This window comes from Macrobrachium rosenbergii, unplaced genomic scaffold, assembly GCF_040412425.1.
Source record: "Macrobrachium rosenbergii isolate ZJJX-2024 unplaced genomic scaffold, ASM4041242v1 13913, whole genome shotgun sequence".
Classification (NCBI taxonomy): Eukaryota; Metazoa; Arthropoda; class Malacostraca; order Decapoda; family Palaemonidae; genus Macrobrachium; species Macrobrachium rosenbergii.
In genome coordinates, this window is record NW_027100727.1 from 1,313,978 (window position 1) to 1,341,082 (window position 27,105).

The 27,105-nt window shown below is 40.2% G+C and overlaps 1 protein-coding gene and 1 long non-coding RNA gene across 2 annotated transcripts; one reads left to right on the forward strand and one right to left on the reverse strand.

Annotated features, from left to right (window-relative positions):
• Positions 1-790: 790 nt before the first annotated feature.
• LOC136838075 (uncharacterized) lies at positions 791-6,470 on the forward strand. The gene is made up of 3 exons (XM_067102922.1): positions 791-1,196; positions 6,175-6,249; positions 6,395-6,470. The coding sequence occupies exons 1-3, from the start codon at positions 948-950 to the stop codon at positions 6,419-6,421; spliced, it is 351 nt and encodes a 116-aa protein (XP_066959023.1). The 5' UTR covers positions 791-947; the 3' UTR covers positions 6,422-6,470.
• LOC136838076 (uncharacterized) lies at positions 1,330-1,883 on the reverse strand. The gene is made up of 2 exons (XR_010852849.1): positions 1,661-1,883; positions 1,330-1,545 (listed from the first exon to the last, which is right to left on the reverse strand). It is a non-coding gene; the product is annotated as an uncharacterized lncRNA (long non-coding RNA).
• Positions 6,471-27,105: the final 20,635 nt, after the last annotated feature.

A 27,105-nucleotide genomic window follows, 5' to 3' on the forward strand; every position in this document is an offset into this window, starting at 1 on the left:
TCATCTTTGGAATAAGCCACGCTCTTTTGTGCGTATTCGTTCTCTTCAATGGGGGCGCCGATACCGTATTGTGTTAATAAGGTAGCTATGGTAGGGAGATCAACTTCATCGTTGCATTCCCAAGATGTGATATTTTCAGGTCTTTTCACAATGGCGGAACCTTCAATACCCTATCACGAGGACATGCATATGATGCACCAGTGCGAGAATATCGAAAACCTGCCAACTCGGCATACGGATAAGCACGAATGACGTCTGCCACCACACCGTAATTCCTGCATGTGACACAATTAGTGGCCACTACTAAACACGTGTTCCGCTTCCTGAACATATTTTCGGACAAGTTCCCGAAAACTAACTTGCACGAGGAGGTTGATGAAGCCATGGCGAGAGTCCACGTCTTGATGTGACAATCCTTCAAGAGATAATGAGCTACCTGAGCTCCCTGCCTTTATCACAATCACCGATTACAAACCAGTTGTGACGAAGCATCAAGTCTCTCTCCCTCCCAGCCATGATTCACACACACACGAATAAACAAGTCTTATCATTCCCTCACGCCAAAGGTCATCCACACAGATCGGTGTGATCTACATCTTTGGAATATACAATACTTCAACGAAACACCGTATGTCACACCTGATTATTACTTTCTGACTGAACACCATAAATACAGCCGACAAGGGAAATTGACGTTATTCCATGCCCAAAGTTTATAAGAGTAAGTGCATCAAGTATTTCTCTTGACCAGTGAGTGAACGTCAGTATTTTCCCCGTCACTATTCAGTAAGTAGCATATAAAACACTTTCCATTTACTCGAACATATAGTAAATATTAAAAACAGCAATAAGATTCATCTGTATACGGAATAGATATTCATATGAAATAATGTACCCGTTGAAAGAAACAGAATATATAAAACAGTCATTATTTCTCTCTTTCAGATATGGGAAATAACTCCAGTAGCGAACTGTCAGCTGACGAAGTAGCCACTCAGGTCAGACACCATTACTACTATGGTGCTGGAGCCCCCAACACATTTATTAGGAAGGTGAAAACAGGTCATGACCATGAAGCAGGAGCAGAAGAAGAAGTAGCAGGAGATGCAACAACCCCCGCTGACAGCCCACAGCAGTGCAACCCCCACCAACTCCGCCACCACCCACTACTGAAGGAAACGAGCAACCCGGTGAAGGTATGTAAAACCGATGTGTTATATATTTATTTAATAACAGTTCTTGATTCCATAGAAACACGCACTCTTTTTTTCTCCGTTTTCCTGTTTTTGATTTCAAATGGATTGTGGGCATAGTAAAAAAACACGTATATGATTATTCATAAGGATTTATTGACCACATAAAAGACAGTGTACAAATTCAATACACTAATCACCGTCAGACTGTCTCAGCACACATCCCAATATAACGTCCACGTGTATCCTTATGATAAGGCGAATATTCCGAAAAGCGTTTAAGAGGAAACGACTAAGACGTCTTAGCATTTTATCACCGACGTTCACGGGTGAATGATTCTCACAGCTCATCCTGAAATAAGTAAAAAATAGTTATGTGATTCACGGTGTATGATACATATATAGAATATATCCTTAACAGAATGTAAATGGGGTAATATAAAAATCAAAGAAAAATATGCATTTACCTTAGTTGTTTAAGATGCGGAGACATTCCTTGTATGTAATAGCACGTTTGACCCCCGACCTCCAATGTGAACATTTAAACTTTTTCAAATATTTAAAATAATATCCCGTTATCCATTTATCATTGCCTCTCAAACGAGTGAATGAGAATACATTTTGTATTAAGGATAATACTGTTTTCACACCTCGGTGACTCACGCAATGAACAAAAAACTAACGTAAAGACCGCATTTGTACGATTTATCGGGTTGTATTTGTTTTATTAGTCGATAGAGGCTATATTTGGGATGTGCATATATAAATTTAGAGAAGTCATTCGAATAAACTTTAGGATTTATACCGTAACTATCAAAAAAGAAGATTATATTTCTAGGTGATTTTTCCACGTAAAAACATACCCAATGACCGACAATATTAATATCAGTAGACGAAGATAATGTATTAGATATAAAAACTAAAGGTTTGATTCTATTTTCTGGCAATGTCAATAATCCTACTTCATCCGAAGCGAACACACCTAAATATTTAACCCGGTCACCGAGTGAACCTTTTAAACTTATTTCAATTTCTTTTGTATCCATTCTATTTAACCCCTAACATCACACTGAATAACTCTATCCGCATCCACCGTTAAAATACCCTTGGTATCCCCGAAAAGTAAAATAATGCAAGGGTTAGGTGTAGCCGTACCCAGCCTGATCGATATTCGCAGGTTTGCCGAAATTTCCACTGGCATGGAATCTTCAACATCTTCCACCACAAAATTAAAGCAGTAAATAGCTCTACCATTTTTAAAACTATCATAAGTGATCAGATTATCACCGCCACCCCTATACTTTTCTGCGTCTCGTGATATAATTGCATGATGGTATTAGGGAAACTGCATTGAATATTATATACAGTATTCCCATTAACGGTAATATGTATATTATTTAAATCGAAAGATTGAAAATATAGGCTATTGGCTGCGTAATCACCTGAAAATGTTTCCATATCAATCATGGCCAATGTGATTTTTTCAGGTATACAACTGTTAAAAGGTTGATCAATTAAAATCGAATTTTCATTTTGCCCAATAACGTATGTCTTGTATAAAGTCTTATCAAATATATATTGTATAGGATTAACTGCTATCGCCTCATTTAAAGCCGACATTGCGTTATAATGTGGGGTAACTCTATCGATCCATAATTTAACCTTTTCTATATTTATCACATTTAAATGTCCGTCTGTGTGGGCACCCATAACCCAGTTATTATTTGCTAATTCGAGCCTAAGCCTCAAGTCAATCGAATCCAGTAAATACATGTCTATAGTCGCTATATCCAAAAGAAGTGGAAAATATGTATGCACGCCCCGCGTTTTAATGTCGCCCATAACTTTCGTCTCCCACCTGCTGGTTTGACCGAAGGTATTGGCAGTAAATTGTCGAGTTACCCCGTGTGTTACATGATAGTCATCATATAAAAATCCCGCCCGACCGGTGGTAGGTAATGCCGAGGGCTTTATCATTTTCAGCATTTTGATATATGATTGATAGTTAAATACAGGACAGGATTCCACCAACTTTTCATTCAAGAAAACAGAAGCGGATTTAAATAATGTATTACTTAGACCATTAACGACAGACACGTGATCATCATCTGCTAATTGCGCGCCGGCCCTATCTATTGTGATATATAATTCTAAAGCTATACTTGACAAATCTAAGAAAGAACCTGCCACCCCATTAATGCGAAATTCTATATATTTATCAGTTAGAATTTGATTTACGGAAATATTGCAAGGTGTAAAATCCAGTCTTTCCTTTGAATTAATTGAAGTTTCAATAATTCTCCGTCTATTAACATTCGGGAACAATTCAGATATACCCGCAATATACGATGAAACAGGAACTTGATTACCAGTTCCGGGTATGTTAGGAACTACGCTAGCCATATTTTTGTGTTTATATAATTTGAGATGAAGGGTAGAACGAGTGCGTACCCGCCGAATGTCAATTGATGAATGAGTTACAAAAGATCGTACACGTCCTTATTATATGTACTTCTAGATTTAACGCGTGTAACCTTCCTCTTCCTACGTTTTTTTTTCTTTCCTCCCACACTCGACCGTCTAACTAAACGTTTCACCGTTTTCCTCCGTCTCGTTCTTCTTCTTCTCCTTCCAGTACCGCTTAAAATTCGTTGTCCAGTAGTTTTGAGGGCTCTTATACCATTTCGTTTTAAGGATTCTTTTAAAGGTAAACCGTTGTTTACCATATCAGATAACACAGATCTACCGAATTCATTAACTGAAGGTTTCGCGGCATTAAATAGAAAAGGAAGTACTTTACGTGCAATACCACTTATAGTAGAAAAATACCACTTCCCCTCCTGCGACCGGGATAGAAAACGGAAATATCCTCAAACCCCGCCCCTCTCCTTAATAAAGGGTCTGATAAAAATAGTTTTTAAATTCCGCCTCTGAAGGAGGCGCGAATAACACTCTCATTTTACTGTTTATACTATTCCCAAACAATTTAAGTGGAGCTTGATTCACACGTTCTAGTTGACTCGAGGGTGTTACGATCACGAATAAGGAATGCCAAGGGTGAACATCGAATTATATACGTACCTATTCATCTAATTTTCCTCTAGGTTTTATACGGAGCAGGCAAGTAACGCTTGAGTCTTTAGCGAAATGTAAAAGGTGTCCATTTTGATCCGTGATAAGAATAGAAATCTGATCCAAGATGTTCGTGTTCAACAATTTGTAGACTGTATTATGTATTCCTTTTCCTCTACCACTTGCTAAAGTAAAACAGTCCAATATATTGACTAGTCTCCCACCAAAAATCGTCGGTTGAACTATATCCGTATACACATATATATAATCTACCCCACAATTATCAGGTAGAGAATCAAGGGAAACGTGTTCATTCAATTCACGCCCACCATATATTTCATAACCAGTATTAATATGAAAACCTAATAATTTCGCGGCTTTTCCACTAAATTTTACGTATATACTTTTAACGTCCCCCGGTCTCAGTTTCTCTCTCTTGATACGTGGCATAGTAATTCTCCTTAAATCTTCATCCCAATGAAATATACCGTTACTATTAAAATAATTTATGAAATTATCACCGTAATAAACTTTCAAATAATCATGCACGTCCTTATTAAGAGCTCTCACGAGTCTTTTCATATCCCCGCTAACATCGCTATTCTCGGTCTGTACAAATATGTATGCCTATCACGTTTATGACGCTCTGTAATAAATTCGAGAGTGAATAAATCATCTTTGGATAATATAGCGTAATAACTCCCCGGGAACATGATCGAAGCTAAACCTACTTCATATTCAACCCCATTAGGTAATAATATAGGTGTAGGTAATCTATTGGCAAATTTCGAAGGTGTATTTTTGGTATACGTGTCTAAACAGCCGAGACTGCTCAAATATATGTGTTCACCAGCCATGTCGGTTAAATACTACGATGGGTATATGTCACGAATGGTATTTATAAGAAAAGTTCGATAGCGTTTTATCTAGGTCTTATATGCAGACTGCATGATACAACCCCATTTTCAGTAAACATTATTTCTTCACCGTTCTGATCCGAGACATCGATGGTAATGTAATCCAATACGTCAATGGTATTTAAAGGTTTATAAATGGCATTATGCGGACCTTTACCACATGCACATCCTAACGTGAAACAGTCTAAGAGATTAACCATTTTATCACCCAAGATGGTAGGTTGAACGATACCCGAATACAGGTAAACGTATTCAACGCCTTGATGGAATATATTTCTACCGCGGTGAGGTCTCAACGCACCCGAACTGTATATTAAATACCTGACTTTTTCATTGAAACCAAACATATTAGCTGCTTTAGCACTGAGTTTAATCGTAATTGAATCAATCATGTCAACTTTGGCCACTCCTGCATCGACATGTGGAATGCTCATTACCTTCGTGTCATCATTCCATGAGAATAAACCGTCCCTGCGGATAGCTCCGCGAATATGCTCACCGTAAAATCCAGATAATTGTTCAATAATTTCCGTATTAAACGCTCTAGTCATGACATTCATATCACCACCCAACAAACCCGAAATGGACTTATAAATATAAGTATAAACGCGTTTCCCAACTGACTCGTTATAGATCACGTTAAATTGAATAGTAAAATCAATGTCTTCTGGTTTAATAGCGTAATATAATTTCGGGAGAATGACTCCCACTAGGCCCACTTCATATTCCACTTCTTTCGGTAATGATATTGGGGCAGCTAACCTATTGGTAAATTTACACGCCCGGTTTTCTGGAAATGTACTTATACATGCTTTGCTATTCACGTATATGATGTGATCGCTACACATGTTGAATGTAGACTGTATGACTAACAATGGGCATCGGGTTTATAAATAATATGTGTACATAAAAACCTCCACGTTCATGTTATACATAAAAACCTCCACGTTCATGATATGTCATGCAGTATTCATGAATTTGTTATCTCACAGATTGCCACGTCATTAAAGAAGATGTCCAAGCCTCTAGCCGCCATGATGAATCATCCTCACCACACTCCGATCCAGGTAAAAAATTATTATTATTATTATATTATCATTGTTGTTTTTGCAGTTATTATTATTATTATTATTATTATTATTATTATTATTATTATTATTATTATTATTATAATACACGTTCACCCGGTGCTAATTAACACGATCTTTACAGATCCCTTCGCTGAAGACTTCCCATTAGATGAAGATTTGATGGGGAGTAATAATAATGAAGCGTCACGCATTGGTGGGAGGGGATCTGCACTCGCGAGGGAAAGAACGGAGGGTAACAAGGTAGTGAGTACCATTCATTATGCGGCTGCGGTAGGGTCACACATTGACGTGGCAATGAAGCTAAGTAGTAGCATAGCCCGATTACGCGAAGATGTGCTCAGTAACTTCCTTGAAAGAGGTATTCGCTCGGCTATGCTCTACTTGTGTGTTATTATCACCAGTGTGAGGATGCTAGGCGACATGAATGAAAAAAATGCTTTTTATTTATGTACCCCGCCTATCCTCACTACGATTGACTCGATCTATGACTCCCTGGAGGAGGCTATTGAGTTTATAGCTAATAACTTGGAAGAAAGACTCAACCGTACTGAGGGTTCGGGTTGGTGTATGACCTCGCTGGACAGGGTTGAACTTCATATCACGCGGCGTGAGTTAGTGAATATTAATAACTTCAAGGCGTATCCCAAGGGAGTCCGTGGTAGTGATCAGGTTATCAATATTCAGTCCGGGTACAACTGTGTTATTACAGCATTAGAAGCTTACGTTGTACTCCGGGATAACCCTCCCACACGTATTAACAACCTCCCTCGTGTCTTAATGAGGAGGATGGGGAGGGGGCAATTTAATATCAAACACTCGCCAGATATGCCGTTGACCCATGACTCTTTCAAAACATTAGAAAAGGGGAATAACCTCAACATATATCTGTATAAATTATGTGAATTAGGCATGGGGAAACAGCGGAAAAAACATTGGACGGTACATCTGGCGAGGAAAGGTGGTAACCCCAAAGCCGTCATTTGGTCACGTTGTTATTAATCACTGACGACCACGTTGCGTTGATTAAGGATATGTTGGCATTCGTGAAGAAGTTCCGACACGGATTCAAGCAGGGGCGGGGACTGAGCACGCGGGTGGTATGTGTTACAATTGTTTGACTTTGTTTAATAGTCCCACCATCCGCGAGGCACACACTCAGGCCTGTACCGCTCGAACCACTGTCGAATACCCAGAACCCGGTCAATTTAAACAGTTTACTAAAGTTAAAGCTCTGCAGCCAATCTCACACATGGCTTTCCTGGATTTTTGAAGCGTATAATATAACCGAAGACCGGAGAGGACGATCCGAGAATAGTATCTCGGCAGAAAGCTTTCGCTTACTGCTACGTGATCGTTGACGGTAGAACGGGGGAATATTGTACCCATAGACTAAGTCACGGAGAGAAATGCGTTGATGATTGTTTGCAGAACATGAACCGGGACTGGGCGTTATTGCGCGAACGAATGCGTGCGTATCCTTTACATATGACTCCTGAATCCACCCGTAAGTTTGAAGCGAGCACTCATTGCGAAGGCTGCAACGTCGAATTCAAGGCTGGAGTCACGAAAATGCGACATCACGCTCATTCTGTGGCACGGGATAACTTTCTGTGTGCACTGTGTCAACAGTGTAATTTGAAGATTCAATTTAAGGAGCCGACTTTAACAGTGTTCGTACACAATTTGTCATATGACATCGCCCTGGTCTTGAAAGAGGCGGGGGCTCAACATGATTTTGAAATTCTGAAACGCGAGGGTAGTAAATTTTACTCAGCCAGATCAGGCAATCTGAGATTCGTGGATAGCAACAACGTGATTAGAGGGACCCTTTCTAGTCTCGCCTCGAGTCATATCAAACAGAAAGGTTCCCTCGAAATCGTACGTAAGTTGTTAACCCAGTATTCTCGGGATTGTCTCGATTTAGTTTTGGGTACGGGTAAACAGTACTACCCTTATGATTATGTGACGGGTTTCAATATCCTGCGAAAGCCTGGCATCCCTTCTCGAGAGTGTTTCGATTCGGAACTTACAGGGGAAACCCTTTCCAGCGAGGACTATGCACACGTGGTCAAGGTTTGGAACGCTGCTAATTGCGCCAATCTTCTAGATTACACCATTTTGTATTTGTTAATGGATGTGGGATTATTAGCAGACGTTTATTTAGCTTGGAGGAAGGCTGCCATGGCGCAATTTGGACTAGACCCCGCCCGTTACCTGACTTCTACCTCTCTCTCGCTCGATGCTTTCCTGTATTCCTCTAAAATTCGTCTCCCCCTCATTTCGAATGGTGAACTCTATCAATTAATTTGTAAAAACATCCGCGGCGGTTTTTGTAGTCTAGTTCGAAGGCAATGTGTAGCTAATAATCCAGAGTTAAATCCCAGTTTTAGGGTAGGTGATCCTCAATCGTATATATTATACGTTGATTTCACCAGTTTGTATCCCACAGTTATGAGTAAATACAAAATGCCCTTGGGTGAAATAACTGAACTTTGCCCTGCCGAATTAGAAAGTTTTGTCGCTAGCGATATTACCGCCATTGATTCACAGGGTGAATACGGTTATTTCATCCTGCTCGATACCAAACCAGTTAGACGGGATGTTGCTCTACAGACGGACGATCTCCTCTCGCCATTCATCACATGAATGTGACTCACCAGGATCTATCGCCCTATAGTAAAAACCTAATGAATAAATTCAAGGTGAAGCTACCCAAGAAAAATGTTAAGTTGACGGGTACGCATTTACCCATGCGTAATCACTTGATCTGTCTTCCTTATTACAAACATTGATAAGACTCGGTCTCGAAGTTGATGTAATAAGGAAAGTGTACAAATTCAAACAGGATTTTTATTTGAGGGAATATATTCTGGAGAATGCCGAAAGGCGTGCTAAAGAGACCGATCCGGACAAGAGGAACACCATCAAAATCATAATGAATGGTCTTTTCGGTGTCACTATTAAAAATTCATTGAATTATTCTACCCGAACTGTCGTCACCACCGGTGAAGCCTCTCTCCTCAGGAATGTATCCAAACACACGTACAAGTCTTTGGAAAAACTGGGTAATGACAGGTACATTGTGAACCATTGCAAAGAGTCTGTTATGGCTGAATCCCCGATTTATATCGGTTTCAGTATACTAGACATGGCGAAGGATATGGTGTATCAGTTCTATTACGACGTTCTTCGAAAGCAGTATGGACACCGAGTTCAGCTCCTTTATACCGACACTGACAGCTTGATCTTTTCCCTCGCGACTGATAACCTCAATCGAGAACTGAAGGGTGTGCTCAAACCCTACATGGATTTGAGTAATTTCCCCAAAACTCACGAATTGTATGATGAGTCACGTAAGGGGAAACTAGGGTTAGTCAAGGTTGAAACGGGAGCTGAACTCATGAGGGAGTTTATCGGCGTTAAACCTAAAGTTTATTCGTATCTGACGGAAACTAGTCGTAGTAACACCTTGAAAGGAGTACAAAGGTGCCGGCAAAAGACCATTCCGCATGACCAGTATCGAGCTGTAATCGAAAAGAATGAGATTACTTATACTCGTGTGCACAATTTGCAAAGAGTAGGAGGTACGATGTGTCATACGAGCCAGCGAAAGGTATCTCTCTGTCCTTTAGAGGACAAGAGATATTATGTGACACCTTATAAATCGTTGGCGTATGGACATCCAGACATTGGGGTGGAGGAGGGTATGGCGGGGGAGGGGGAGGGGGGGAGGAGGAGGAGGAGATAGAGAGGGCAGTGGCGGTGCCAGCAGTAGCGGCAATCTCTCCCGCTCCTAGCACCTCGAGAATTCCTCCGACCCTACATCCATCACATCATTTCCCGCGGGTGAAAGGATGTTCAAAACGTCGAAGAGAGAATAGTAAAATATACAATGTTAATTCTCTCTCTCTTCGGCGTCTTTGACTTCTCCTCGACAGGAAATGGTTTCACCCTCTCCTCCAGTTAAACGGAGGCGTATCACACCTTGACCGGGTGTCATAGTTTGTATATTTTACTATATATTTTATCCTATATTCATATATTTTAATATATTATATTGTATATAATATATTCATATACACAGTTGGTTTTTATATTTTTAAATTATTAAATTGTATTTTTATTATAGGTTGCATTTTTACTGTACATTGTATTTTGATATTGTAGGAAAAACCTGTATATGTTTCATTATGGAAATTAAACAAATATTATTGCCGTCAACTTCCATTCACCCTAATTATTATTATTAAGGCTTGTATATAAAAGGAGCGTGTAAAGTATACAACTTTAGTCTTGAACGCGCTAACATCATGGCTGCGGCAGGTCCCTTCCCTGGGCAGTTGTTAGACCCGTTCGCTAATCCCGCTCGTATTATCATCGCGGGGTTTAGTAACAGTGGCAAGTCCGTCCTTTGTCAAAAATCATTGAACTCTATGAAACGCGTTTCCAATACATTTTATATTGCGGGGTATCTGAACACCCCCTCGAAATGCATCCCTCAATAGGTCCCAAATTTAAAGTATCCAAAGAAATTTTAAATCCCTTTGATTACGCTGAAAAGGGGGAGACAGAGGTTAATAAAGGTCTATTATTCATACTCGACGATTGTTTCCTCGAGGCTAGTGATAATAAATTTGTCACTAACGCCTTCACAGCGGGACGTCATTCATCTATTTCAGTTATATTCATAACGCAGAATATGTTTCATTCGGGCAAGTTTAGTAGAAGTATAAGCCTGAATTGTTCACATTATATTCTAATGAAAAATCGTGATTTTAGTCAAATTGAAACTCTAGGTCGGCAGTTATTCGGCCGTCAAAAAGCTTCAGCCTTTTCGGACATATATAAAAAGGCCCTATCACGTAACCGCTACGGTTATTTGTTAGTAGACTTCGCTCCGTCAACACCTGAACTGTTACAGCTCCGAACTAATATTCTGGGTGAAACGGAATATCAAATAGCTTACCAATATGGATAAAGAACGGATAAAACTGCTAAAAACTTTGTACGGAGATGCACGGGGTGTGGGTAGTTTCAGCGGGGTGGACTCTTTATTCAGGGTAGCGAAAAATCTGGATAGCCAAATTACACGTGAAAATGTTAAAGAATTCTTGCGTGGACAAAAGTCTTACACACTGCATAAAGTCACTCGAAAAAATTCCCCAGAAGAAAAATCATGTCACCCAAAACCGCGAGTAATAGCGAGCACCGATTTAGCCGATATGTCCAAATTAGCTCGGTATAATAATGGGTTTAAATATTTGCTGGTCTTTATTGACGTGTTTTCCAGATATCTACAAATTGTTCCCTTGAAAAAGAAGGATGGTGTTACTATGCGTCGCGCTTTGAAGAAGGTTATCGAATCTACCGAATTTTCGGGAATTTCACGTTTGAATAGTGATGAGGGTAGAGAATATTATAACAAACATGTCAGAGAATATTTAGATAGTAAAAATATAAAATTATATAGCGTTTATTCGAGAGAAATCAAATCCTCTATAGCTGAAAGAGTCATAAGGACTATTAAAAGTCGGATATATAGATATCTCACACATAAGAATACCTTAAAATACATTAACGTCTTGCGTGACATTGTTCAGAGTTACAACCACAACCCCATAGGAGTTTGGGTCGCACCCCGCAAGAGGTTCACGCATTAACGGCTAGAGATGACATTGAACGTCAATTCTCGAGTATGTATAAAAAGGCTGTTCTCGTTAATCCTCCCACCATTTCGCTCTTGAATGTTGGAGACGTTGTACGCATTGCCGATGAGCGTCGGAACGCAATTTTTAGGAGGGGATACACAATTCAAAATACTCTAGAAATTTTTAAAATCCGAAAAGTGGATACATCGCAAAATCCAGTCGTATACTTCTTGGAAGATTTAGCGGGTGAAGAAATAAAGGGTGCATTTTATCGTGAAGAATTAATTCCCACAAATCTACCAGAAACGTATGATATCACTATTCTGGGAAGGAGGAAGAAAAATAATAAAACTCAATATTACGTTCATTGGAAAGGTTATCCGAGACAATTCAATTCCTGGGTTGATGAATCTCAAATTGAACGGATATGAACCGTAAGCAGCCTTTAATACGTAAAAATAAAAACTTTATTTTATTCATCTCTGGTTTATCACCCAGTGAAAGAAGTAAAGTCATTCCCATCTTAAACGGTGGTTTGGTGGCTACGCTCTCGGAAATTTTTAGAAATTTTCTTTGTGGTAATCTAACTCAAGATAAGAAGTTTATTAAACACTTAAGAAATTGTAGACGAGAAATTCATCTTGTGTCCTTGAAAACAACGTCCATATCTAAGAAGAAAAATATACTGAAAAGTCGTAAAGGGGGCTATTCTATCAGCGTTATTGCCTATTGCAGCGAGTTTGGTAGGAAGTCTTTTTAATTGAAAATGAAGGAGTTTTACGTTATCCCTGCCATTACCTACGAGAGGTTAATGAATAGAAAAGAGGTTTGTGATGGTGATATTAATAACCTGGAGGGTACTGGCAAGTTGGATACGACAGCTGTTAGTAGTAGCGGACACGTCCCTCTTAATATCCAAAAACTGTCTGTGCCAGCTATATCGCTCACGGGACCTCCTCTTCCTCCTCCTCCTCCTCCTATAGAAAGTGTAGGTGCAGTGACTGGAGGGGAGGTGGTAAACGCCCCGATTACGTTGAAAACAATTAAAGGGGACATGACTCGCAAAAAAAGCAATCCCGATTTAACAGGTATTATTCCAATATTTTTAAAGAACCTCAAAAGTCATATGTTACGGCTTTTTGTTAAGCACTTACAAGATTCTAACACGGTTGAATGGAATGAAGAAGGAGATTTAACTCATCCACTCGCAGGTTATAATATTTTAGATATAGCTCGAGAATTTCAAGGGAATAAAAAAACCCACGTTGATAATATTTCGAATTATCACTACTTCATAGAAATGGCCGGGGTTAAAGATTGGATGTTAAGGAATATAGCCATTAAAAACAAATCGAAACGTGGCGAAATATGGGGAAAAAGGAGGAGGAGGAGGAGGAGGAGGAGGAGGAGGAGGAGGGGAGGGGGAAAAACAAGATGGCGATTGTGAGGAAGAAACGAAACAGAAGCATGGTGGATGCGTGGGTGGCTTATTAACATTTTAGGAACAATGATGCCGGAGCTGTTTAGTCACGTGATACTGATTTTGATAAAATGAGTCATATGTGTGGATGACTTTGGCATGGGGAATGATAAGACTTGTTTATTCGTGTGAGCTTGAATCATGGCTGGGAGTGATACTGATTTTGATAAAATGAGTCATATGTGTGGATGACCTTTGGCGTGAGGGAATGATAAGACTTGTTTATTCGTGTGTGTGAATCATGGCTGGGAGGGAGAGAGACTTGATGCTTCGTCACAACTGGTTTGTAATCGGTGATTGTGATAAAGGCAGGGAGCTCGGGTAGCTCATTATCTCTTGAAGGATTGTCACATCAAGACGTGGACTCTCGCCATGGCTTCATCAACCTCCTCGTGCAAGTTAGTTTTCGGGAACTTGTCCGAAAATATGTTCAGGAAGCGGAACACGTGTTTAGTAGTGGCCACTAATTGTGTCACATGCAGGAATTACGGTGTGGTGGCAGACGTCATTCGTGCTTATCCGTATGCCGAGTTGGCAGGTTTTCGATATTCTCGCACTGGTGCATCATATGCATGTCCTCGTGATAGGGTATTGAAGGTTCCGCCATTGTGAAAAGACCTGAAAATATCACATCTTGGGAATGCAACGATGAAGTTGATCTCCCTACCATAGCTACCTTATTAACACAATACGGTATCGGCGCCCCCATTGAAGAGAACGAATACGCACAAAAGAGCGTGGCTTATTCCAAAGATGAAGATCATGCCGATCGTTTTGGGCAGAGATAGTAAGCAGATGAGATTCAACCACTTTTTTTCTTCGGTCAAGAAATTGAAGGAAGAATTATCTAAATCATCGTATGACTATGTCAAGTATGTTATCTTTCCCGCTGGCATCGGTCAAAGCGGGCGTGTTAATACGACTTGGTTGAATCAATATTTACCTGTGTTAGCTACATTCAGTGATGAAATGAGCAAAATTGGTAAAATATGTTGCGTGGCTATAATGAAAAGAATTTATCCCTGTTGGAGGAAAGGTGCGTGGAAGATTTATATATGAAAAACTTGTTAGCTAAATTTAAAAGCTTTGAGGTGTTAGATGAAACGTCGTCTTTGATAAACGGTCGGGAAAGTGCTGGAGTAGATGTATGTGGCATATACTGAGGCTGTGATGTGAAGGAACAGGTTAGAAAATATTTAGTAGCCGTGTGTTTCGTTGAAGTATTGTTTTTGGAAAAGCGAATGCGTATATTATCGCGTTCGTGTTTGTATATACAGTTTTTTTCTAATGTATGTATTTGTATGGAATATTAATTCATTCCCCTGTATTTAGCATTGGTTACAAATATAAAATAACAATTCCGTCTGTCATTTGATTTTTCATTTAACCTCTTTCAAACTCGGTATTAATAAATAAACAAAACTGAAATTCCGTCTGTCATTTGATTTTCATTTAACCTCTTTCAAACTCGGTATTAATAAATAAACAAATTGAAGTGTTTGCCTTTAAACTTGTGTAGTGTATGGAGATTATGACTCAAATTCTATGATAGATAAAATTTCACGTGAGGGTGAAGTCAGCTTGGCAAATATGGCGATAAGGTCAGGTTTCATCCGTGTGTCGGTTATTGGGGGAGATATCAAATTGATAAATATATGTCTCACATGAGGTTGAAGTCAGTCGCCAAATATCCTTTTATCATGATACTCCGAATATCTAAGCAAAATGTAACGGCTGAGAGAGAGAGAGAGAGAGAGAGAGAGAGAGAGAGGCTACATTCGCGATGTGCATATATTAATTTAGAGATTTTATATGAGGAGGAGGAGGAGGTAAACGTCCCGGTTACGTTGAAAACAATTAAAGGGGACATGAGTCGCAAAAAGCAGTGAACTGAGTCTATTTGGGGTTGGGGTGGGGTGGTTTTATTCCGTAGAGTTACGTGACGTCACGGGGCATAAGCGTGAGTCGATTTGGGGTCGGGGTTCAAATGAAGGGTTTCCGTAGAGAGTTACGTGACGTCACGGGGTTAGGAATGGAGTCAATTTGGGGTCAGGGGTTGGAAGGATGGTTTTATTCCCGTAGAGTTACGTGACGTCACGGGGGTAGGAAAGGTGGAGTCAATTTGGGGTAGGGTTGGAAGGATGGTTTTATTCCCGTAGAGTTAGAGTTACGTGACGTCACAGGAGGTAGAAAAGTGGTGGAGTCAATTTGGGGTCAGGGGTTGAATTGGTGGTTTTATTCCCGTAGAGTTACGTGACGTCACGGGGGGTGCGGCAAAGTGGAGCCAGGTTGGGGTCGGGGGTTGAAATGTTGGTTTTAGAGAGTTACAGGTGGCCACGCCCCAAAAAGTGGAGTCAATTTGAGGTCAGGGGTTGAATTGGTGGTTTTATTCCGTAGAGTTACGTGACGTCAGGGGGGGTGCGGCAAAGTGGAGCCAGGTTGGGGTCGGGGGTTGAAATGTTGGTTTTATTCCCGTAGAGTTACAGGTGGCCACACCCCCAAAAAGTGGAGTCAATTTGAGGTCAGGGGTTGAATTGGTGGTTTTATTCCCGTAGAGTTACGTGACGTCACGGGGTGTTGCAAAGTGGAGCCAGGTTGGGGTCAGGTTGGGGGTTGAAATGTTGGTTTTATTCCCGTAGAGTTACAGGTGGCCACGCCCCCAAAAAGTGGAGTCAATTTGAGGTCAGGGGTTGAATTGGTGGTTTTATTCCCGTAGAGTTACGTGACGTCACGGGGGGTGCGGCAAAGTGGAGCCAGGTTGGGGTCGGGGGTTGAAATGTTGGTTTTATTCCCGTAGAGTTACAGGTGGCCACGCCCCCAAAAAGTGGAGTCAATTTGAGGTCAGGGGTTGAATTGGTGGTTTTATTCCCGTAGAGTTGCGTGACGTCACTGGGGGTGCAGAAAAGTGGTTTCATTCCCGTAGAGTTACAGGTGTCCACGCACCCACTCCCTTTTTCGACCTCATGTACGTACATGAGCTTATAAGACAAGTGGAGTCAGGGGTGGCAACACCCCCTTTTGCACCTCATGTACATATATTAGTTCATGTACGTACATGAGCTTATAAGACATGCGGAGTCCATTTGGGGTCACGGGTGGCCACGCCCCCCTAATATGAGCTCATGTACGTACATGAGCTTATAATACAACTGGAGTCGATTTGGGGTCAGGGGTGGCCACGCCCACCAGAATAGTGGAGTCTATTTGGGGTCTGGGGAGGCCACACCCCCTTTTTAGGCCTCATGTACGTATATGAGCTTATCAGGAGGGGGAGGGGCTAGCCACGCCCCCTTTTGGGGGTTGGGGGCGTTGCCCCGCCCCTTTTTAGGCCTCACGTACGTACATGAGCTTATCAGGAGGGGGAAGGGGGGGTGGCCACGCCCCCTTCGGGGGCGGGGTAGAAAAGTGGAGTCTATATGGGGTTTTTTCCTCTACTGGTATAGGTGCGTGTTTGATGCAGAAATTTGAGGAAAATTACACCCAATTGCTTTTTATAGCAGAAAGTTCAAACGCTGCAGTAATGAAAGGCTGATGTCAGTTGTAGACAAGGAGGCTTTCTTTAGTCGTCTCTAGCCTTGTTCATTTCAAGAAGTTGTTGTTGGGAAATAAAGCTGAGATTTTTACAGATCATCAACCGTTGCTTGCTTTTAATAAGCCAAATTTATCGCCCAAGAGAGCATGTTGGTTTTTGACATTGAGAGATTTGATGCAAGCCCAAATACATTGAAGGTAAGCATACTGTGGTTGCAGATGCATTGCACAGATATTTTCCCAGTTGAGGATGAGGGAGTACATACCGAATCCTATGTGGGAGATGAGAGTAGACATTTGGTATCTCATGTCTCTGATACTAGTAGTTCTGAGATATCTCATGTAGAGGACATACACATTCCTACAGTGCATACTGGGAGAAATAGTGTGTCAGCAGTCTCGAAGAGATTGTTGTTCGTGATGTTGAGGGAGGGAACGTTGTGTGTTATGTTACTGGTGAAAATATCACTTGGGATACTTTAGAAGAGAAGCAAGATGAAGATAAATACCATCAGGATGCTAAGGCATTTTTCAGGGAGTTCCACCGAAGAAAGGGTATGTTGCCTTTTTCTGGACTAGAGCTGAGAATAATTTATTAGTTAGGAAAGTTAAGTATAACTTGCAAGTACTCTAAGCATGGGTGAAATTACACAAACTATCGTGCCAGAGAGTCTAGTACCACAAGTTCTAGATACTTAAAGCATTGTAAATTTGGTTCTCCTCATTTAGGTGTGGACAAGACGAAGGAAACGTCAGGTCAAAGTTCTTTTGGAAAAATATGTTTTCCGCAGTAGAGGCCTTTGTGAAGAATTGCGCTGTTTGCAATGCGAATAAGCCGGCGACGACGGTGTCGTCGTTTGGGTCTTCATATCCCATACCGGGCCAGGCCGTTTCAGAGAGTGCATATGGATATTCTGGGTAACTTCTCAGTGAATCTGCTTATGGATATAGACATTCATTAGCAGTTGTAGATGAGTTAACTCGTTTTGTCGAGATTTTCCCACTGAAATACAAGCCGCCGAGTAGTTGCTGTAGTGTCTTTAAGGATAATTTGTAGATATGGTGTGTTCCTGAATGTCTGATCACAGACAATGGTAGGGAATTTATTAATAAGACTTTAGACGGTCTTGCTAATTTACTGGGAATAAAGAAAGTATCTATAATCCCGTATAGACCAGAAGCGAACGGGTTATGTGAGAGGGCGAATCAGAAAATAATCGAAGCTTTACGCATGACAGTGGGCGGTTCCGATACACATTGGGACAGATCTTTGGATGAAGTGCGATATAGTATCAACACTATGGTGAATGACATAATTAAGATATCTCCAGCAGCTTTGTATGGGTACAAGTTGAAAGGACCTTTGATTTGTTACCAGAGCGAGTTATGGTGATGTTACTGTTACTTCGTTGGTAAATACAGAATAGAAAGCTTTAGGTGTATCAGTAAAGAACTTGAACTTAGTTTGCGCAATGGTAGAGAAAAGTGAATGCGAAATCGCGGGAGTAGCTTTTTCTATGAGTGATAGAGTGTTTGTTAGCGAATGTTCGAATGATCCGACTATAAATTAAGTCCGAGTTCCATGGACCTTGAGATTGTAGAGATCAAAAAGGAATAGATTTGTAGTAAAGATAAATACTGTGACGAAATTAACTCATATTTCAAAATTAAAGAAAGTTGAATGTAAATGGAACATTTGTATATAATTAGAGGGATAAATGGGTTGATATTTGTATATACTGTATATAATACTTTTTTTTTTTTTTGTCTCGTGTTCATTTTAGATGAAGTAGAGAATAAGAGAACTTTACCAGTCTCTTTAACTAGATTAATGAAAGAATTGAGAATAACATTAGATAGAGTTGATAAAGGGATAGATAAAACGTTAGAATGGATTTCTGACGTTACTCCAGGAAATTCACCTTCTATACAGAATAGGAGAAGTAAAAGAGTAAATTATGAAACAAAACTAATTCACAAAAACTTTATCAGGAATTTAAATTAATCAAGCAAAATTTAAACTATCAAGAATTACTCAAGATTTAAAAAAAAAATCTCAATAAATGAAATCAAGTATACAATATTAAATTACCAAGAAATATTTAAAATGCTACGTAAATAAATGTTACATCACAAACACAAAAAATGTGAAAATATAGAGATTGTAAATAGATAAACACACAAAAATACACATAAGATTTATCAGTAATGATTTCACTTGGTAAAAATTTCCTAACTTATCATACCATGGTATTAATAAGTAAAATTCACGTTACAAATACACAAACTTGTGAAACCTCTGTAAATCACTTGCTGCAACTGCGTTACCACAATACACACTTTTTTTACCAGGCGCCATTACAAACTAAATAACTTTGCTAAATTCAGATCTCAAAAGTTAATGTTAATATGTGACCACAAAATACTACGTTAAAAGTGATCTCTTTCTAAGAACAAGAGAGAGAGAGAGGGAACCAACTTGACTGGTCTCAGAAATCAGAATGAAACAAATTTTAGAATTTCAGTAATACGTGAAACAATTACATGACGTCTAAAAAGCGTTTTGGGTGCGAGATACAATGGAGAAGCTTCTAGAAGAAAGTTACGTCATCCCAGCAAAATGTTTTGAACACAGTCTTACAAAACATGACGTAATTGATCAAGACACGTATTCTTTCTCGAACATGTAACAATGTGAAATCACTCGTCTGAAGCCCGTATGGGACGAATCGGCGTTTGTTTTCGCAACCTGTCATCACTAACCCAAAACAAAGCGCTCGCTCTTATCTCAACTGATGACAATTGAAATGAAACAAGTCCTGGTAATTGTTACATGTTCATAAGCTACGCTTTTATCAAGAAAGATTCTAAACTACGTTACAATTAAAATTGTATTAACAATTCTAAATTACGCTATCAAGTTACTTAATCATTAGTTCTTTTGAGATCTGATTCAAACTAAATATGACACTTCAACAACCATTATAATTAAGCATAACACATGAAAAAGTAAATATGTCAAAATTATAGGAGGATATATGTCGGAATTTATTGCAAGGCAACATCATAAAATATATATATATATATGTGAATATATATATATATAAATATATATATATACATTTATATATATATATATATATATATATATATATAATCAGATATTGTATTATGTATTTATGTATGAATGTATGTATGTATGTATGTAGCTGAGCTAACATTATTATATATATATATATATATATATATATATATATATATATATATATATATATATATTATATATATATATATATATATATATATATATATATATATATTTATATATTAGAAAATATGGCCGTTTTAACATTACTGTGTTTATATTAGGTGTGATTCAAAAAGAAGTTGCTGCAAGATGGTAGTAGGTCAAGACAGACAGTTGAATTGAATCGTTGCATTCAGCAAATAGTTTGGTTACTTCAGCCGTTTGTTTGATGAACATACAATATTGGCTCTGGTATGCTGAGTCATATGACGTAAAGTTGGTATGTGGGTACATAAGTTCGTTTCACGTTAGAAAATCTAGATTTTGTGTATAATTCAGTTTGCCCAAAAATTAGTCCGATCGTTCATTAGCCTGAAGCTAGAACGAGATCGTCAAGATATTATCTTTGAGTGTTGCAATCTCTTAGAATTGGCAGAATAAGGTAAAGTTCAGACTCTTCGTTTTTCTGTGTGAATTGTGAACTTATGTTTTTTACCATGTTTCAAGACATTTTTTAACTTGTGTGGGAAGTGAACATAACCTTTACCATTTCAATATTCTATTTTATTGTGTTTTATTTACCAGCAGGCTATTTACTCATGCATTTTAGACTTTTCATTATTATGTTTTGCACTTGCATATTTTTGGGAGATTATTATTTGTGCTTAATTCTTTCGACAGATGTCGGTGGTGGGAACATTGTGGTGAGAACATTGTTGTGGTGATGAAATTGTGTGACATGGTGTTATCATGGTGGTGTGATTATAGAAAGACAGATGCAAACCTTTGCAATTCTAAATTTCTCATGTGGTAGACTTCTGAGACTAGACTACAGTGTCTAAGATAGAGTATGTGAGATTTTTTGAATTTGCAGGTTATTAGCCACAATCAGATTTTTAGTTGGACTGAGATTAAATCTTGAGTTAGATTTTTTTTACTTGAAAATTTCATTTATGATGCATTTTAATCTTTGCTTTGTTTATTCATTACTTGTTGGGTTGCTTTTAAATAATAAATCTATTTTTCAAAGGAAAGATTGCGTTTCCTTAGATGATCCATTTCATTTCTTTAATGTGGAATAAAAGAACGAAAGAGATCTTTGTGCTGTCTGAGAGAGAGATTAGATTAGATAAAGGGAATGCTTTGAGGAGTGCAAGAGAGAGATAGAGAGAGAAAGAAAAAGTAAGTGAGTGTCCAGGGGAGGTCTGTGTGGGCTGAGTGTTAGATTTTAGGAATAAGGGTCGAATTACCAAATGCCTTCCGAAATTAGATCATAAGACACGTTACGTAACACTTCAAAAAGTATTTAATCATGAATCCGTAGGCATAACATATATAATGTGCGTGTGTGTTTATTTCAGCACACATATTACACAATATATATATATATATCTTATATATATATATATATATATATATATATATATGCCATATATATATTATATATATATATATATATATATATATACCATATATATATATATATTATATACCAAATATATATATATATATATATATATATTTTTTTATAAATATTACTGCTGTTTTGAACTTACCAATGTATTTAGGTGTAGGAATATTGTCAGATTGACCTCGAGAAGAGAAGAAATCTGCCAGATAAGTGGCTGACAATTCAAAATAACAATCACCGCAAAGTAGACAAATGGCTTTGTGCAAAGGGCAGTTTTAAAACAGAATATGCTAGGGCATTAGGGACCTAAGCCTAAAGAGGGTTTACACTCAATGACCCTAGTTAGGTGGCCCTTAAGCTTTATTCTATGCATTCAGGCGATGCCTCTGTCAAAGCATTCGGATTGCCCGGGCGGTATGTCAAATCGGCGTCTTGTTTTCACTGAGGACCTGTCATCACTAACCCAAAACAAATCGAGGCTCTTATCTCAACTGATGACAATTGAAATGGAAACAAGAGCCTAAATACCAGCCAAGCATATGGATTGGGAAAAGCCAAAGGCATTATGCCGCTCACTGGAGAAGAGCCAGAGAGGTAACATGGCAGAAGTTCGTAGAGTCATTACCAAGGCCTACGAAATAACCCCAGAAAAATGGAGACAACGGTTCCGAGGTCTTGCCAAGGAAGTCGGCTGGTCTTGGACGGAATGGGCATGTCACAAAACCCAGTCCGCACGCGCTGGCTCGACTCCTTGGCCTGCACGACGCTTGAGGATCTTTTCAATCGGACCATGCTAGAAGACCTTTTCCAATGTGTGCCAGGGCCCCTTGCTGTATATCTTAACGATAAACAGCCCTCCACGCTTATGGAAGCTTGTCGCATGGCTGATTCAACAAGAAACTTTCAATCAGTCGCATAGCACCTCAACAGAAGCGAATCGTTCCCCAGACCTACCTCTCGAACTCCACTCACCTGAAGAATGGACTGCCTAGCATGACCCTGTGCAACTATTGCAAGAAGGGGGGCCACATTGAAGCTGAGTGCCGATACAAACTCGGCACTAATAAGCAGCCTAACCCTACCAGCCAGAACTCCGCTCCCGATTCATCCGCTCAGCCCTCCTCCAACAGTTACTGCAGGCCACCGAGCCCATCCAAAAGGCCCGTGCAGATCCTGTGGGGCTGCTAGCCACTACAATGCTGGATCTCCGGCCTGTCCACATCATGTCCCCACCACCAAATTTGTCAACCTAATCAGCACTTCATTTTCTGCTGCTGGTCCGCACCGGATCCTTTACTTTCGAGGGACTGGAAACCCAGTTCATCTCGGTGGCCCCTCTTCAGAGCACTAGTGATTTGCCAGTGACCCTTCCGGTCACAGTAGACACTTTGCAGACATTAGCCTGATCACTAGGGCCCAAGTGCCAGCCGGTGCCATGGTTGATGAAGAAACCCGGTGGGAAATGAAGTGGATAGAGGGCCACACCATTACCGTTCCTACTGTCCAACTCCAGGTTATGACACCTTGGGGCACGATACCCCACCTAATCGGCGTGGTAGGTGGAATTCGGCCCGGAGTGGCTTTCTTGTTGGGTCAGGATCTTCTCTGCAGGAAGCCCGTCACCAACGCCACTTCGCAGCAGCTATGTTACCTCCACAGAGGCCACATGCCTTAAACCTCTCAACCATGACAAACCTCCACCTTCCGCCCACCAAAGTGGTCCGCGGAATGGGGGCATCTTCAAACTATTTCAGGCTCAGCCCTCTCCAATCGCGAAGGGCTGGCCCACCAAGAGGTCCTCCTCTCCCCGAAGAGAGATTCAGGAGGAGCAGTACTGCTGCAGGACGTGCAAAGCGGGCAGACCACTCCACAAATTGGGAGGGCTGCCCAATGCATTAGCAACGCCCAGCGGACGCCCAATGAACAAAACTCTAGGAGAGGATCACGATCTCCTGCTGGGGCAGGAATCTCTGCCGCAGCCAAACCCAAGTCGTCCGCGAGGTATTGCACCTCCGGACCCCTTATCAGGCATGCCTGACCTCAACTGCTGCCAGTGCCACTTGCGAGCTTTGAGCAGTGCCAGACTCCGTCCGCCACGGACGTTTTTTACCAGTGAAAAAGGCCCCCATGCCGGGTCTAAATCATGAGGTGAATCCTCCTCCAGGAGATTTAGGATTCCCCATGCAGTTGATCATTGCGACTGGAGAGCCTCCAGCACCCGAAACTTCTTTGCAAAATTTGACTCCAGGGGATGAACCCCTGGAGGATCGAAATGGTACCCCATCTTTGGAATACCAGTAACTGGCCTCCTCGGACGCAGAAGTCGAGATCGTCTCGCCCGGTTTCGCAGCAGCCGGAGTTGGGAGTCCTCCTGCATTTTTGAAGTTGCCCCTGACTTGGTGCGCCCACGCACTAGCCCTTCTGGCCTGTCCCCGAGTCGGTGCCATCATCACCTCCTAGACCAGGCTGCTACTGATAGGCCTTGGAGGAACCCGAAGAAGAAGAAGAAGGGGTGGAAGAGAGCCCAGTAGTTGCCGAGCTATAAAGCTCATCCTGGCACTAATGCCCTCTCGGCACAGTGCCCTAACATCTAAGAGTGATCCTGGCCCCTTGTCCAGAGAAGGTAGCCAGTGTGATCTCTTCCTTTTATTTGTACATAGCCTAGGCCACCTTAATCCTTGGACTGTACATCAATTTAGTAACCTTGTTCCTTCCACTTACCACCGAGCCGCAGTAATCACGTAAGTAGCCTAACTAATTTCAATAATCTTAACTATTGTGAAACGAGCCATGATGCTACCAGGACACGCATGGCTTAAGACCTCAGTGAGGCACCCATTTATCATATGAGGCAACCTCAATGAATTAACTAGTAATTATTAATTGTATTAAACATAAACCAATGTTGTGATTTAGTTAGAACATTAACTCTTATGTTGGTGCTTGGTCTGTTGTTAGGATAAGTTAGGCTAGGGAATATCATAGAATGTACCACTAGGCTAGGTCTAAAACACATCATGATTGAAGGAGGTAGCCTATAATAACTGTGAGCACCTTTCTTGTACTATTAGATTAGGTAAAGTAGTGATTATAGCTCATATCCTATCTAGGGTTAGGTAGTTCTGTAGCTAGGTAGGCTAACCAGGACTAATCTGCTCAGGGAAGGAGAGTAACCTACGAGAGGCGAACAGCTTGTTTAGTATAGACCTTCACGCCCGAAAAGGAGTGAAGGCCCTCTTAAGGGGGAGCTTTTATAAATATTACTGCTGTTCGCCCTCGATGTATTTAGGTGTAGGAATATTATCAGATTGACCTAGATATAAAGAACATCTCTTTATAAATATTAGGCTAGACAATTCAAAATAACAATCAACAGTAGACAAATGGCGCCGTGCATAGGCTGGGCAGTTTTAAAACAGAATATGCTAGGGCATTAGGGACCTAAGCCTCAGAGAGGGTTTACACTCAATGACCCCTAGTTATGGTGGCCCTTAAGCTTTATTCTATGCATTCGGCGATGCCTTTGTCAAGGTCGGATTGCCTGGGGCGGTATGTCAAGAGGCCACCTCATCTGGCGGGAACGAAGCGAGGTCAGGCAGAGAGAGTAACGGTCACTGAACCAGGATGTGACGTTTAATGCGTGCCCAGAACGATATTCTTTGTTCTTTATTACTTTTCCTCCTACGTCTATCTTAATTAGTGAATTGGGAAGACTGCCAGAATACGACTCCTGAGGTCCCTTTTTCATTAAGCGACTCGACATTCACGGTAAGTCCGATTCTTGTTGAAGCTTCGTCGATTGACTAGTACTTTTCTGTATTTCACATTTTTTCTTTGTTTTCTTCCTTCAGCCACCACTTAGGGTATATGTGTTTACGAAGTCTAGATTAAGCCAAATTATTATATTGTTAGCTTCAACCCCGTTATTCCAGTAAAATACCTAGGTTAGGGTAAGCAACACAGTTTTAAGTCTCGATGCTTTTTATGCCTAGTGTTCGAATGTTTGGAAGAACCGTTGCGTTTTTAAAATCAAATTCATCTCAAATATTCTTGTTAGGTTAATTACCCTTAACTGGCGACCTTTGGCTAATTAACGACTGTCTTTGAGGTTAACTTTTGGCTTCAAGTGGCAGGTTACGTGTAATCTTGGTTTGCAGGGCCGTAAAAAACTACGTAAATTGAATAATACATGATCGACCAAGACCCTACACGTAACATTGGCGACCTTGCGTAGAATCTAAAAATAAAGTTTAGAGAAAGAATCTGGAGAAAAGGAAATTAAATTACATTAATTCCAAAAAAATAAAAGTCAGATATCGAACTCCATTTCATTCTTCCAAACAAGGAACCAGGCATAATAATAAGCAGTAAAGAGCATAGTTATAATAACAGGTAGTGAGAATTAGCCGTAGGTAGGAAGGGTGCGACTTGAGAGCAGAGCGAATCACAATTTGTGTCGTTTAAGGAAGGGCATTTTACCGTGTTCGGAACGTGAGTCAAGTCGTTCAAATAACGAATCTTAAGGCCAAGAAAAGCGGAGCCCATTTCATATATACAAAGTAATGTAGTAATCGCGTTGGCAATTCCGATCGTTATTGTTCATATAGCAGGAATCAGGTAAAACCGTGTCAGTAAAATAGCAAACGAACGGAAATAGTAATTTTACAATAAAATGTACCATGCAGCAACGTAAATTCACGCTGGTAGGACAGCAGTTTTTTCATTCTTTTGTTCAATGTCCGGGTGAGAAATACGATAACAAAAGACACAAAGTTGTTTGGTAATTTCGTTTTCCATCCTTAACGTAAAACACTATGCATGATTGGTATATTTAAAGTAAATCTGGATACCTGCATTTGTTTCGTTTGTTGTTTTGAATTTTGTGCTAAAAAGAAAATACCCGCCATCTTGGATTCCTCCGCCGTGTTCGCGCAGGTTGTTTTGAAATTGTTCGAACTGTATGTGAGAGAACCGCCATTTGATGTTGTCAAATGTTGCCTTAAGGTTTTGAAATTTAGGCCTAACGGGACTTGGCCGCCATCTTAAGACCTTGTTATTGTCATTCTCTGTTGTGACCACTCTGCTCCCAGCCCTTTTGGAACTTTTTTCTCGGCGTAGTAGAAGTTATACCATCGCAATATCTTAGCTAGACAGACTTCGAAGAAAAAACCAAAAGATAATTTAGGCAGGGAAAGATAGGCCTTAGTTAGGAGTAATACCATAACAAGTTCCTATACAAATACATGCTGTAAGAATCATATAAAAAGAATTTAAAATTGTAGCTAAAAGTCTTGTGACGTCGCATCGGCTCCCAGGAAAATTACGATAATAAAGCAAAATCCCTAAGGAAACCAAGACGACACATCTATCTGATTTTATCAAGATCCATGACATTGTGCATTTATAAGATCTTTGCTTTACATGTTCTCAAGCAGCAAGAAATTAGCTGATTGAAAATCTCTCTCTCTCTCTCTCTCTCTCTCTCTCTCTCTCTCTCTCTCTCGTCATTCAGGCC

Excerpts from the sequence above, each read along its gene's own strand:
- LOC136838075 (XM_067102922.1), top strand. The coding sequence starts at position 948 with ATGGGAAATAACTCCAGTAGCGAACTGTCAGCTGACGAAGTAGCCACT. Across the intron at positions 1,197-6,174 it reads AAACGAGCAACCCGGTGAAG|ATTGCCACGTCATTAAAGAA; the intron begins GTATGTAAAACC and ends GTTATCTCACAG. Across the intron at positions 6,250-6,394 it reads CTCACCACACTCCGATCCAG|ATCCCTTCGCTGAAGACTTC; the intron begins GTAAAAAATTAT and ends CGATCTTTACAG.